Below are 12,971 nucleotides of genomic sequence, written 5' to 3' on the forward strand. Positions count from 1 at the left end.
GTATTGTAACACTTGAAATGTATTTGCTTACGATTGTAAGTCGCCCTGGATAAGGGCGTCTGCTAAGAAATAAATAATAATAATAATAATAATAATAATAATAATAATAATAATAATAATAATAATAATAATAATTATGGTTATGCAGTATTATAAATATCATGTGGGAGAAAGTGAAATTGAAGAAGGAATCTATGAAAAAGACCTAGGAGTTTATGTTGACTCAGAAATGTCTTCATCTAGACAATGTGGGGAAGCTATATAAAAAAAAATAAAGGCCAACCAGATGCTCGGATATATTGTGAAAAAGTGTTGAATTTAAAAATGTTAAAACTTTACAATGCATTAGTAAGACCTCACCTAGAATACTGTGTTCAATTATTATTATTATTATTATTATTATTATTATTATTATTATTATTAATTTCTTAGCAGACGCCCTTATCCAGGGCGACTTCCAGTCGTAAACAAAAATACATTTCAAGAATCACAGTACAAGTAATAATACAATTAAGAGCAAGATAAATGCAATGACTTTGGTTCAAGCAAGTACAAGTGTGACAAAATACAATTCAATAATACAGCAGATAACAGTGTCAGTGATAGTTACATCAGGATATGATTAAATACAAAATACTACAGATTAAACACCTGACAGATTACAGTACTCTGAAGTACAGGATTAAATGCAGTAAAATAGGGGGCAGATAAGAGATTCTGGGATCACTAAGCTACTAACAACCATAACGATACACACATAACGAAACGAATACAGACGCCCTTTCGCCTTCACTGCGCAATATATTTTCAAACAGAGAAGCAACACATTGCTTAACGCGCATGAGCGAGTTTTAATTTGCAATCCACGCATTGATGCTTAAATCGCTCCACGCTGTTCACATTCCACAGCAATATCCTCCGTTTGTAAGGGGAGGGGGGGGGGTGTCGAAAGCCTAATTATCACAAACATCGCAATATTTACAACCAACGTGACGCTGTTTAGAAGCATGCCAATAGTTGCATCGCTAATATCGCTTCTAGAAAGCACAGAGATGGGTTATTAACTTTATTTAAAGGAAAAAAAAATGTACTGACTTTTAAACCACCCCTCTCATTTCACGGTAATCAAAATGGTTCGTTCCTGAAAAAAAAGGGGGCACCGTTTGGAATGTTCTTTGGAATGTTCCATCGCCGCCACCAAACGGAGGGGAGTCTGTTTTCAACTTTGAGGTGTACATCAGTTCTTTTTCAATCCCAAATTAATTAATAGTAATTATCTACAAAATATTTACTTCTTCCTCACGGTGCGCCCGTCGTCGCGAAAAAAATCAAAGCATGTGAAAGGAAAACGATTGAATGCGACTCCCCCTATTCCCTTTAAACCCAATGGAGATTGACCGGCACAGCACAGTAATGGAACTGTCCGCTCTCTCGCTGCAGAAACGTGTTGTGGGTTTGGTTCAAGGCGTCCGGTTTGTGAGACAGCGTGTCGACCGTCCAGTTAATAGTCCAGGTGGGTGGAAATAAACATCATGCGTACAAATTCATAGCCAGAGCTTCAAGAACCGAGTACCGCTCTGTGTAGCAGCACCGTTAGATACACACTCGTGCAATGCTATGTTATAGTCTGAACATTTTGTAATGACACGGAAATTAGCTGGTTTGGAAATAACTCAGGATTATTTCTCAAATCTTGACTATGCGACTGACCCGTCGCTCGCTTAGTGTTAGCAGTACCAACAAACACGCATGTTTTTATACGGGCCTGCAGAGGTAAAAGATTTGATAATAGACCAACAATTAATAGACAGTAATTGAATACGCGCATCTGCAGATCTGTGTGTAGAGACACGGAGACAGACAGTGTGGCAGAAACTAAGGCAGACTCCACACTACGAGTTTCATTATAAAACGCACACCTGAGCTTGTTACCTAGACACAGACTGCGGGGCTGATCAAGCTGGTAGTAAAACCTGGAATGGGTCACACTGCTCTGCAACGGGAGTCTGATTTCCTGCAATTGGACAAAGGGATTCTTACGATGTAGCCTGTGTAAAAACGAGCTGACCACACCTGATTTAATAGAACACGTTAACTTCAGCTAAATTGATCAATTGATCTCAGTGTTGACCTCCCTCTCTCTCTCATCTCTCTCTCCCCACTCCCATCTCCCTCTCCTCTCCCCCATCCCCCCTCTCTCTCATCTCCCTCTCCCCCCTCTCTCTCTCATCTCCCTCTCCTCTCCCCCATCCCCCCTCTCTCTCATCTCTCTCCCCTCCTCTCTCCCCATCTCCCCCTCTCTCTCATCTCCCTCTCCCCATCTCTCTCATCTCCCTTTCCCCCTCCCCCCTCTCTCTCATCTCCCTCTCCTCTCCCCCCTCTCTCTCATCTCTCTCTCTCCCCTCCTCTCCCCCCTCTCTCATCTCTCTCTCATCAATCTCTCCTCTCCTCTCTCCCCTCCCCCCCTCCTCTCCTCCCCCCTCCTCCTCTCCTCTCCCCCCCTCGTAGGCATGGCGGATGGCGGGGTGACGCTGGCGCAGCACCGCGAGATCGACCCGGCAGAGTTCACGCTGCGGAAGAGGCTGCCGCGCAAGCTGCCTCAGCGCCGCAACGACGTCTACGTGAACATGAAGACCGACTTCCGCGCCCAGCTGGCCCGCTGTCAGAGGCTGCTGGAGGGGGGCGAGTTCAACGAGATCTGCATCCACGGGCTGGGGCTGGCCATCAACCGGGCCATCAACATCGCACTGCAGCTGCAAGGTGAGCACGGCTATCAGAACCCCTCCAGAGACCTCCTGTCTGTACCTGCCTGCATGAAAACCTGAGCGACTCGCAGAGGCGTGTTCTAAGAACACGGAGACAGTTCTGAGGTTCTGAGTTCCGGTTCTAAAAGGCTGCATTGTCTACCAGGTTCAGTCTGGGTATGGACAGCAGTGTGCAAATCTAGCACAGCAGCTCCAGATGTGTCATTGATCTCCTTTATATACCTGCCTGCGTGAAAACACCTCGGAGAGGGAGGAGGGAGGAGGGAGAGGGAGAGGGAGAGGGAGAGGGAGGGGAGGGTAGAATTTCAATTTGTGAACCCGTTTCTCTCTCCGTTGCCAAGGGAACGGGCTGGGGGCGCTGCGGCTGGCTCCGAACACGTCGACGGTGGAGCTGGTCGATGATCTGGAGCCCGAGACAGACCAGGGTGAGCCGGTGAGCCGCACCCGCAACAACTCCGCCATCCACATCAAAGTGTTCCGCGCGGACCCCCAGTAGAGGAGCGCCCCCCCTCCCCCCGGGGAAACCACGGCGCGTTTGTGACGGGTTCGCTTTGTAAACACTGTGTGGAGGAGGAGCTTACAGGACCCTGCGGAATGCTGGGCCGGGAGCGATTTCCTGTTTCTCAATTCCGAATTCCTTTTGTAGAATCAATTCCCGATTCAGATTCCCGCGCCCTTTTGAATTACAAACAGTGAAAAACAATGCAAATACATTAAATACAGTGAAATACAGCCTGGCACAGTCCATTAAATACAAACAGTACAAAACAATGCAAATACATTAAATACAGTGAAATACAGCCTGGCACAGTCCATTAAATACAAACAGTACAAAACAATGCAAATACATTAAATACAGTGAAATACAGCCTGGCACAGTCCATTAAATACAAACAGTACAAAACAATGCAAATACATTAAATACAGTGAAATACAGCCTGGCACAGTCCATTAAATACAAACAGTACAAAACAATGCAAATACATTAAATACAGTGAGATACAGCCTGGCACAGTCCATTAAATACAAACAGTACAAAACAATGCAAATACATTAAATACAGTGAAATACAGCCTGGCACAGTCCATTAAATACAAACAGTACAAAACAATGCAAATACATTAAATACAGTGAAATACAGCCTGGCACAGTCCATTAAATACAAACAGTACAAAACAATGCAAATACATTAAATACAGTGAAATACAGCCTGGCACAGTCCATTAAATACAAACAGTACAAAACAATGCAAATACATTAAATACAGTGAAATACAGCCTGGCACAGTCCATTAAATACAAACAGTACAAAAATCCAATGGAAATCAAAGAAATTTATTGCAACAGTTATTATTATCGTCATGTCTCTAAAATATCAATTTGGATTCCTTCGAAGGAATGGGAACCGGGAATTGGAATTGGAGTTGATCCCCAATCCTAATGGCATGTCTATTGAAATGTATTTTTTTTTTTTAATTTATTTGTTTGATTAAATGCTAACCTGAATAAAGCCCTTGTTGTTTGAAGTGGGTTGTGTCTCATCAGTGCCTTCGTAGTTTATTTGGGTTTTGTCTTTTAAATAAACAGTCCAGTGGTTAAAGAAAAGGGCTTGTAACCAGGAGGTCCCCGGTTCAAATCCCACCTCAGCCACTGACTCATTGTGTGACCCTGAGCAAGTCACTTCACTTCCTTGTGCTCCGTCTTTCGGGTGAGACGTAGTTGTAAGTGATTCTGCAGCTGATGCATAGTTCACACACCCTAGTCTCTGTAAGTCGCCTTGGATAAAGGCGTCTGCTAAATAATAAACAGTAAACTTCCCCTTACTTTTGTTAGTAATGCTTTTCACTCCTCCCCTAATCATGAAGCCCCCGGAGTACCGTCTCATTGAAATGCTTCCCCATAACAGGGACCTAAACATGAATATATAACAGTGAAAAATAAAACTACCTGCATGTATGAAAATATAGGGTTAATCATAATCATCATAATAATAATAATAATAATAATAATAATAATAATAATAATAATATCTTTATATAGCGCCTTTCATAGTGTTCCACCATCACAAAGCACTTTACAGAGGCAGGCTGTGAACTGCGCATTATATGCAGAGTCACTTCCAATAGGACGTTGATTTAACATCACAAATAAAACTCATACTAACTTTCATCAATCAATCAATCAATCTTTATTTTTATATAGCGCCTTTCATAGTGATCCACCATCTCAAAGCGCTTTACAGAGGCAGGCTGTGAACTGTGCATTATATGCAGAGTCACTTCCAATAGGACGTTGATTTAACATCTCATCTGCAGGATGGAGCACAAGGAGGTGAAGTGACTCGCTCAGGGTCACGCACACAGGGAGTCAGTCAGTGACAGAGGTGGGATTTGAACCCGTGACCTTCTGGTGACAAGCCCTGGACTTTAACCACTGGATCACACTGACTCATGCCTCCATGTGAACGAACGCTCCGAAAATGAGAGGCGGGGAATTCACAGGGTTTATCAGCTTCAATTACCAAGAAATACGTAGCAATAATACTAGTAAAAAAAAGGGATTACAGCAATAAATTCCTTCGAAATATTAAACAAATATATTATTGTATGTGCAGCAATGTACTTTAGTGTTTTTACCATTGGCTTAAGCACTCTATTTGTGAGGGAAAAAAAACACTATGGTGTTGAGCAAGCCCTCACAATTGTGGCTAATTTGTAGTTGTAGTAACCATGGAGAGCTACAGACGTTAATAGTCTTAATAATAGGTGTAGCAACTGACGTTGAGGAAAAAACAAATATATATATTTTTGTTTACAGTGCTGTTGTAAAATATGTCCCAACAAACACTTAACAAGACACACACATTGAGAGTATGGCTTTAAAAGTATACAGAATTATAATAAGAAAATAAACCTAATACTATATATGCAAATACAATCAAACCAATTTAAAAAAAAAAATACAACGCGTATTTACTGGGGGTTTCCATCCTGACCTCGGAACCTACTTTGATTGTGATATGGGCGGCAGGCCGGACCGAGTTCAGTGAGACACGGGAAGTGGTGGACAGGTAAATGGGAGGTTAATTCGTTTGTTTATTTTTTTTATATATATAAAATAGTTTATTTAAATGTCGGGTGAAGTTATCTTGTCGCAAAATAACACTACGTTTCAGATATGTTTGGTTTTGTGACTTGCTTTCAGAGTTACCAGACTTCTGAGTGAACAACTGGGATTGTCTTTCTCCTTCAACTATTATTATTATTTATTATTATTATTAGTTTATTTAGCAGACGCCTTTATCCAAGGCGACTTACAGAGACTAGGGTGTGTGAACCATGCATCAGCTGCAGAGTCACTTACAACTACGTCTCACCCGAAAGACTGAAAGGATTTGAACCGGGGACCTCCTGGTTACAAGCCCTTTTCTTTAACCACTGGACCACACAACCTCCTTAGCAACGCCGTAGCAACTCCGAAGCCCTTACATAGTAACCGTGTATATATAATAACACCGTCATAGTTCAAAAATAAACACATGGTTGTTTTTTTTTTTTTTTTTGCAGACCATAACAACATTGCTTCGTTTCTATTCTCATCCAATCAAAAATACGTGAACTGTACAAAAAAAAAAAGTCTCAGTGTATGTTTTTTTTTATTTTTATTCTCTAAAAAGTGTAATTTATTTATCTATTTATTTGTATTTTTTGTTTCCTAGGAGAAATGGTGCACTGCTTTTAAAAAAATAATTAAAAAAATTAAATTAAATGCATCACAGCAATGAACTCCTTCGAAATGTCCACCAGGGGGTTCCGTTCCCCGAGCCGGAGTCGGGTATTTGCAGACGCTCCCTCATCCGGGGCGACTGCCTGTATTATCATTACGGCTGTGACGGATTGGACGACCGTGGCTGGGGCTGCGGGTACCGCACTCTGCAGACGCTATCGTCCTGGATGCGCCTCCAAACGTCCGGTGAAAACACCCCGCCGACCCTGAGAGGGATTCAAGAGGCTCTGGTTAAAATGGAGGACAAACCAGCCAGTTTCGTGGGCTCCCGGGGCTGGATCGGCTCCTTCGAAATCGCCTTGTGTTTGGATAGTTTTCACCAGGTCCCTTGCAAGATCGTGCACGTCCGCCGGGGCGCCGAACTCCAGAACCAGATCGCCGAACTTCACGGGCACTTTGACCGCTTCGGCTCACCTGCCATGATGGGAGGGGACAGCGATAACGCGTCCAGAGCGATCCTCGGGGTCTGTTCGGGTGAACGGGGTCACTATCTGTTGGTATTGGACCCCCATTATTTCGGCGCTGGCGGGTCGTTAGTGAAAGAAACGGCGCACGCCGAAGGGTGGGTGTCGTGGAGGAAAATCGATTCTTTTGATCAGGGCTCCTTCTATAATTTCTGTCTGCCGCAGCTCGCTGCGAAATAAGAATGCAAGAACAGGACTCGGTTAACACGCTGGCTTATCTAAGCCTGGTTTCGCCTCTGTATAAGACAGGCAATTAACCTTGACTGGACAGCAGCGCCTGGACTCCTAAGAACATAACATCGAGGAGCGAGGGGAGGCGGTTCGTCCCATCAGCGCTCCTCCGGTTCCGAACAGCGGATTGATCTCGGATCTTGGAGGATCCCAGTGGATTCAGCATCAAAGACGTGCCTTCGTCACCACTGGTAACCCATTCCATCTCCCTCACCGCTGTCGCTGTGTGAAGAAGCGTCCCCTTCCCTCTGTCTCCACTGCACGTCCACACGGCGTCCCCTCAGGTCCTGGTCTCTGTGCTGCTCGCTTTTTAAGATCTTCAATAAAAATATGTCTTATTACATTTAACAACATCTCTGAACCTAACGCGTGGGTCCACTAGGAGTTTATCAGACATGAGCTTGTTACTTATACAAACCGGGGCTAATCAAGCTGGTAGTAAAACCTGGAATGGGTGACACTGCTCTGCAACAGGAATCCAGTACAACCAAATAACTTATTATTATTATTATTTATTTCTTAGCAGACGCCCTTATCCAGGGCGATTTACAATTGTTACAAGATATCACATTATTTTTACATACAATTACCCATTTATACAGTTGGGTTTTTACTGGAGCAATCTAGGTAAAGTACCTTGCTCAAGGGTACAACAGCAGTGTCCCTCACTGGGGATTGAACCCACAACCCTCCGGTCAAGAGTCCAGAGCCCTGACCGCTACTCCACACTGCTGCCCTTAACTTAAAACATATTCACCAGCAAACTGGTGCACGAATACTGCTTGTACTATAAGAGCTAATAAATGCATTTTAAAACCGTGGTTAATACTCCCTTTTTTAACCTCACATGGGGGGGGGGGAGGGGGCGTTGCCTTGGCATGAGGTCACAATGCAAGCTTGTGACATCACCGCGGGGTCGGGTCCCCACCCGGGATATAAAAAGTAAAAGTTATGTTTTTTTTTTTGGTTTATCAATCATTACAAACATGGCTAGGAGGAGGAGAGCACACCGCAGCCCAAAATCAGGCAGGAGCCGGAAGCGCGGGCGGAGAGGCAGGAGGAGGGGGCCTGGGAGACGGGGGTGTTGCGGTTAAGAATCGCAGACCCACGCACGGGAACAGGAACACGGATTCCACCACCTGATGTGTTTGTTTTGATTCCTGCGTGGGGATATACTTAGCGGTTAACTGTAGCCTTTTTTTTTTTTAAAAACTAAATAAAAACTTCCTGAGTTCTTGAAAACTGTTTGCAGTAAGCTTGTGTTTCGTATATCAAGTAGATTCCAGTAAACAAACACGCATTTGCGGATACCGTCGGCTGTGGTTTTTAATTGGCAGTAACAGTTTTAATGGAGGCTGTGTGGTCCAGTGGTTAAAGAAAAGGGCTTGTAATCAGTAGGTCCCTGGTTCAAATCCCACCTCAGCCACTGACTCATTGTGTGACCCTGAGCAAGTCACTTCACCTCCTTGTGCTCCGTCTTTTGGGTGAGACGTAGTTGTAAGTGACTCTGCAGCTGATGCATAGTTCACACAGCCTAGTCTCTGTAAGTCGTCTTGGATAAAAAGCGTCTGCTAAATGATGAAATAATAATAAATTATGACTAATAAATAATAATACATAATTACTATATAATAATGATGTCAAAATACCCACAGCAGTCGTTTTTTGCCACACAAATATATATATATATATATATATATATATATATATATATATATATATATATATATATATATACACACAGAGATGTTTTGAACATCTATAAATAAAGCTACGTTATTAAACATCTACACGGATGCATTGTGTATAAACAAAAGGAGACGTACATGAGGAAGGTTTTAATTAATATACAATTATCCCTCCTTACAGTACAGTACTGACCATACATACAAATTCTATATATATATATATTGAATATGTTCTGCCGCCAGGGGGCGTATTTCAGTTTGGTGCTCGGGTTTGTTTCGCTGCCTGACAGCGTGTATTATTCTGTCATGTGTTTTATTCAGCGTTTGCACGTTGCAGTCTTAAAACGCCCGAGTCATCTTGTAATAATAAAATACTGATTACAAGAAGGAAAGACGCTTCTAGTTGAAATGGGTGTGTGTGTGTGTGTGTGTTCTAGCTGTTTGTGAGTCAGTACGTCGCGGTATTTTTTAAAACATCAAACAAACCCGTTCAATGCAGCTCCGTGGTGCGACTAAAGCACGCTGCTGATAACTTCAGAATCACAGCGCGCCTCGCAGCGCGGTCCTGCGCGATGACGTATTCGGGTTTTGTTCAAAGGGGCGGGATCCTCGAAGTTTTCAAAACCTGATTGGTTGTGTTTTTAGTGTTGTTCTTCGAGGGCGGGGAAGTCGCTCGGTCTACAGCGCTGTGTAAAAACGTGGGTTGCCAATTTTGAGAGAAGGCATCCGGTGAAAGGATTGGACTAGGATTGGGGTGGGGCGGGGGAGTCACTTCTGATTGGTCTAACGCGCTTCAGCCATTTTGCTGCAATTCTGTTTAACTCTAGATTTGATGAATACAAGGATTATAAATGAGAGAAGCTTTACCACAGCGATATTATAGTTTACCACAGTCACTTATCAGCCAATGGTTACACATTTTATTTACCATTGTTACCAATTTATAATGCTTCCCTATGCTTTACCAGACCTCTCTGTGCTTTACAATGCTTCCCTATGCTTTACCACACCTCTCTGTGCTTTACAATGCTTCCCTATGCTTTACCACACCTCTCTGTGCTTTACAATGCTTCCCTATGCTTTACCACACCTCTCTGTGCTTTACAATGCTTCCCTATGCTTTACCAGACCTCTCTGTGCTTTACAATGCTTCCCTATGCTTTACCACACCTCTCTGTGCTTTACAATGCTTCCCTATGCTTTACCACACCTCTCTGTGCTTTACAATGCTTCCCTATGCTTTACCAGACCTCTCTGTGCTTTACAATGCTTCCCTATGCTTTACCAGACCTCTCTGTGCTTTACAATGCTTCCCTATGCTTTACCAGACCTCTCTGTGCTTTACAATGCTTCCCTATGCTTTACCAGACCTCTCTGTGCTTTACAATGCTTCCCTATGCTTTACCAGACCTTTCTGTGCTTTACAATGCTTCCCTATGCTTTACCACACCTCTCTGTGCTTTACAATGCTTCCCTATGCTTTACCACACCTCTCTGTGCTTTACAATGCTTCCCTATGCTTTACCACACCTCTCTGTGCTTTACAATGCTTCCCTATGCTTTACCAGACCATACTTTGTGTGAGAGAGGAAGGGAGGGGGTCTCTAAATCTTCCAAAGTTTCAGTTTCATTTCTACAGTAACACAACCAACCCCAGATTGCTTTATCAAGGGCGGGAGGTGAGGGTACTGTCCCTGGAGACAGACCGGGCCAGTTTTGATACGTCAGCTCCCTGCTCAAGAATAGCAGCTCAGTCAAACCCTGCTCCGAAAAAAGGGCCTGTGCAAAAAGAGGGGACAATGAGTGAGGCAGTGGAGCCAGAACTCACCGGAACTGTTCAGTGCTATTGTGATGTAATAGAGCCGGAACACTGTTCAGTACTATTGTGATGTAATAGAGCCGGAACACTGTTCAGGTTCTATTGTGATGTAGTGGAGTCGGAACACTGTTCAGGTTCTATTGTGATGTAATAGAGCCGGAACACTGTTCAGTTCTATTGTGATGTAGTGGAGTCGGAACACTGTTCAGGTTCTATTGTGATGTAGTGGAGTCGGAACACTGTTCAGGTTCTATTGTGATGTAATAGAGCTGGAACACTGTTCAGGTTCTATTGTGATGTAATAGAGCCGGAACACTGTTCAGTTCTATTGTGATGTAGTGGAGTCGGAACACTGTTCAGGTTCTATTGTGATGTAGTGGAGTCGGAACACTGTTCAGGTTCTATTGTGATGTAATAGAGCTGGAACACTGTTCAGGTTCTATTGTGATGTAGTGGAGTCGGAACACTGTTCAGGTTCTATTGTGATGTAATAGAGCTGGAACACTGTTCAGGTTCTATTGTGATGTAATAGAGCCGGAACACTGTTCAGTTCTATTGTGATGTAGTGGAGTCGGAACACTGTTCAGGTTCTATTGTGATGTAATAGAGCTGGAACACTGTTCAGGTTCTATTGTGATGTAGTGGAGTCGGAACACTGTTCAGGTTCTATTGTGATGTAATAGAGCTGGAACACTGTTCAGGTTCTATTGTGATGTAATAGAGCTGGAACACTGTTCAGTTCTATTGTGATGTAGTGGAGTCGGAACACTGTTCAGGTTCTATTGTGATGTAGTGGAGTCGGAACACTGTTCAGGTTCTATTGTGATGTAATAGAGCTGGAACACTGTTCAGGTTCTATTGTGATGTAGTGGAGTCGGAACACTGTTCAGGTTCTATTGTGATGTAATAGAGCCGGAACACTGTTCAGTTCTATTGTGATGTAGTGGAGTCGGAACACTGTTCAGGTTCTATTGTGATGTAGTGGAGTCGGAACACTGTTCAGGTTCTATTGTGATGTAATAGAGCTGGAACACTGTTCAGGTTCTATTGTGATGTAGTGGAGTCGGAACACTGTTCAGGTTCTATTGTGATGTAATAGAGCTGGAACACTGTTCAGGTTCTATTGTGATGTAATAGAGCCGGAACACTGTTCAGTTCTATTGTGATGTAGTGGAGTCGGAACACTGTTCAGGTTCTATTGTGATGTAGTGGAGTCGGAACACTGTTCAGGTTCTATTGTGATGTAATAGAGCTGGAACACTGTTCAGGTTCTATTGTGATGTAGTGGAGTCGGAACACTGTTCAGGTTCTATTGTGATGTAATAGAGCTGGAACACTGTTCAGGTTCTATTGTGATGTAATAGAGCTGGAACACTGTTCAGTTCTATTGTGATGTAGTGGAGTCGGAACACTGTTCAGGTTCTATTGTGATGTAGTGGAGTCGGAACACTGTTCAGGTTCTATTGTGATGTAATAGAGCTGGAACACTGTTCAGGTTCTATTGTGATGTAGTGGAGTCGGAACACTGTTCAGGTTCTATTGTGATGTAATAGAGCTGGAACACTGTTCAGGTTCTATTGTGATGTAGTGGAGTCGGAACACTGTTCAGGTTTTATTGTGATGTAGTGGAGTCGGAACACTGTTCAGGTTCTATTGTGATGTAATAGAGCTGGAACACTGTTCAGGTTCTATTGTGATGTAGTGGAGTCGGAACACTGTTCAGTACTATTGTGATGTAGTGGAGTCGGAAGACTGTTCAATTCTATTGTGATGTAATAGAGCTGGAACACTGTTCAGGTTCTATTGTGATGTAATAGTCAGAACTCGCATACTAGCAGGTAAGCTGAGTCCCATGACTCCCATCTGCTGCACAACTTTCTGATTCAGTCAGTCAGTCAGTCAGTCAGTCCTCTTGATGCAATGAAAAGGGTTTGAGGAACTTCATGTGTTACAAACTACTGCTTCAAAGGATGCAAATGCTGACAGCGACAGACAGCGCGTTGACCACACCTGTGTACAACACCACAAACGAAGCCACTGGCTGACACGCACACGCACACGCACACGCGTAAATAAAGCAAAGCATTCTCACAAGACAGAGGAGAAACACACGTGGCAGTCATGAGATGAAGGCATTGCCTGTTCTGTGTGTCACTGGGGAGCTCAGCGTACACACTAACAACACGGGAATTAGCAGCACAGATTTAGGATTGCACCGC

General features: G+C 43.4%; 2 protein-coding genes across 2 annotated transcripts; both read left to right on the top strand.

Moving 5' to 3' along the window:
* Positions 1-1,319: 1,319 nt before the first annotated feature.
* On the top strand, positions 1,320-4,078 carry LOC117967911 (ribonuclease P protein subunit p20-like). The gene is made up of 3 exons (XM_059020815.1): positions 1,320-1,513; positions 2,509-2,760; positions 3,107-4,078. The coding sequence occupies exons 1-3, from the start codon at positions 1,357-1,359 to the stop codon at positions 3,259-3,261; spliced, it is 564 nt and encodes a 187-aa protein (XP_058876798.1). The 5' UTR covers positions 1,320-1,356; the 3' UTR covers positions 3,262-4,078.
* A 1,698-nt stretch (positions 4,079-5,776) lies between these two features.
* Positions 5,777-7,596, top strand: LOC131731602 (ufm1-specific protease 1-like). Its single transcript, XM_059020816.1, has 2 exons — positions 5,777-5,834; positions 6,483-7,596. The coding sequence occupies exon 2, from the start codon at positions 6,532-6,534 to the stop codon at positions 7,192-7,194; it is 663 nt and encodes a 220-aa protein (XP_058876799.1). The 5' UTR covers positions 5,777-5,834; positions 6,483-6,531; the 3' UTR covers positions 7,195-7,596.
* The last annotated feature ends 5,375 nt before the right edge of the window (positions 7,597-12,971 follow it).

Source organism: Acipenser ruthenus, unplaced genomic scaffold (assembly GCF_902713425.1).
Source record: "Acipenser ruthenus unplaced genomic scaffold, fAciRut3.2 maternal haplotype, whole genome shotgun sequence".
Classification (NCBI taxonomy): Eukaryota; Metazoa; Chordata; class Actinopteri; order Acipenseriformes; family Acipenseridae; genus Acipenser; species Acipenser ruthenus.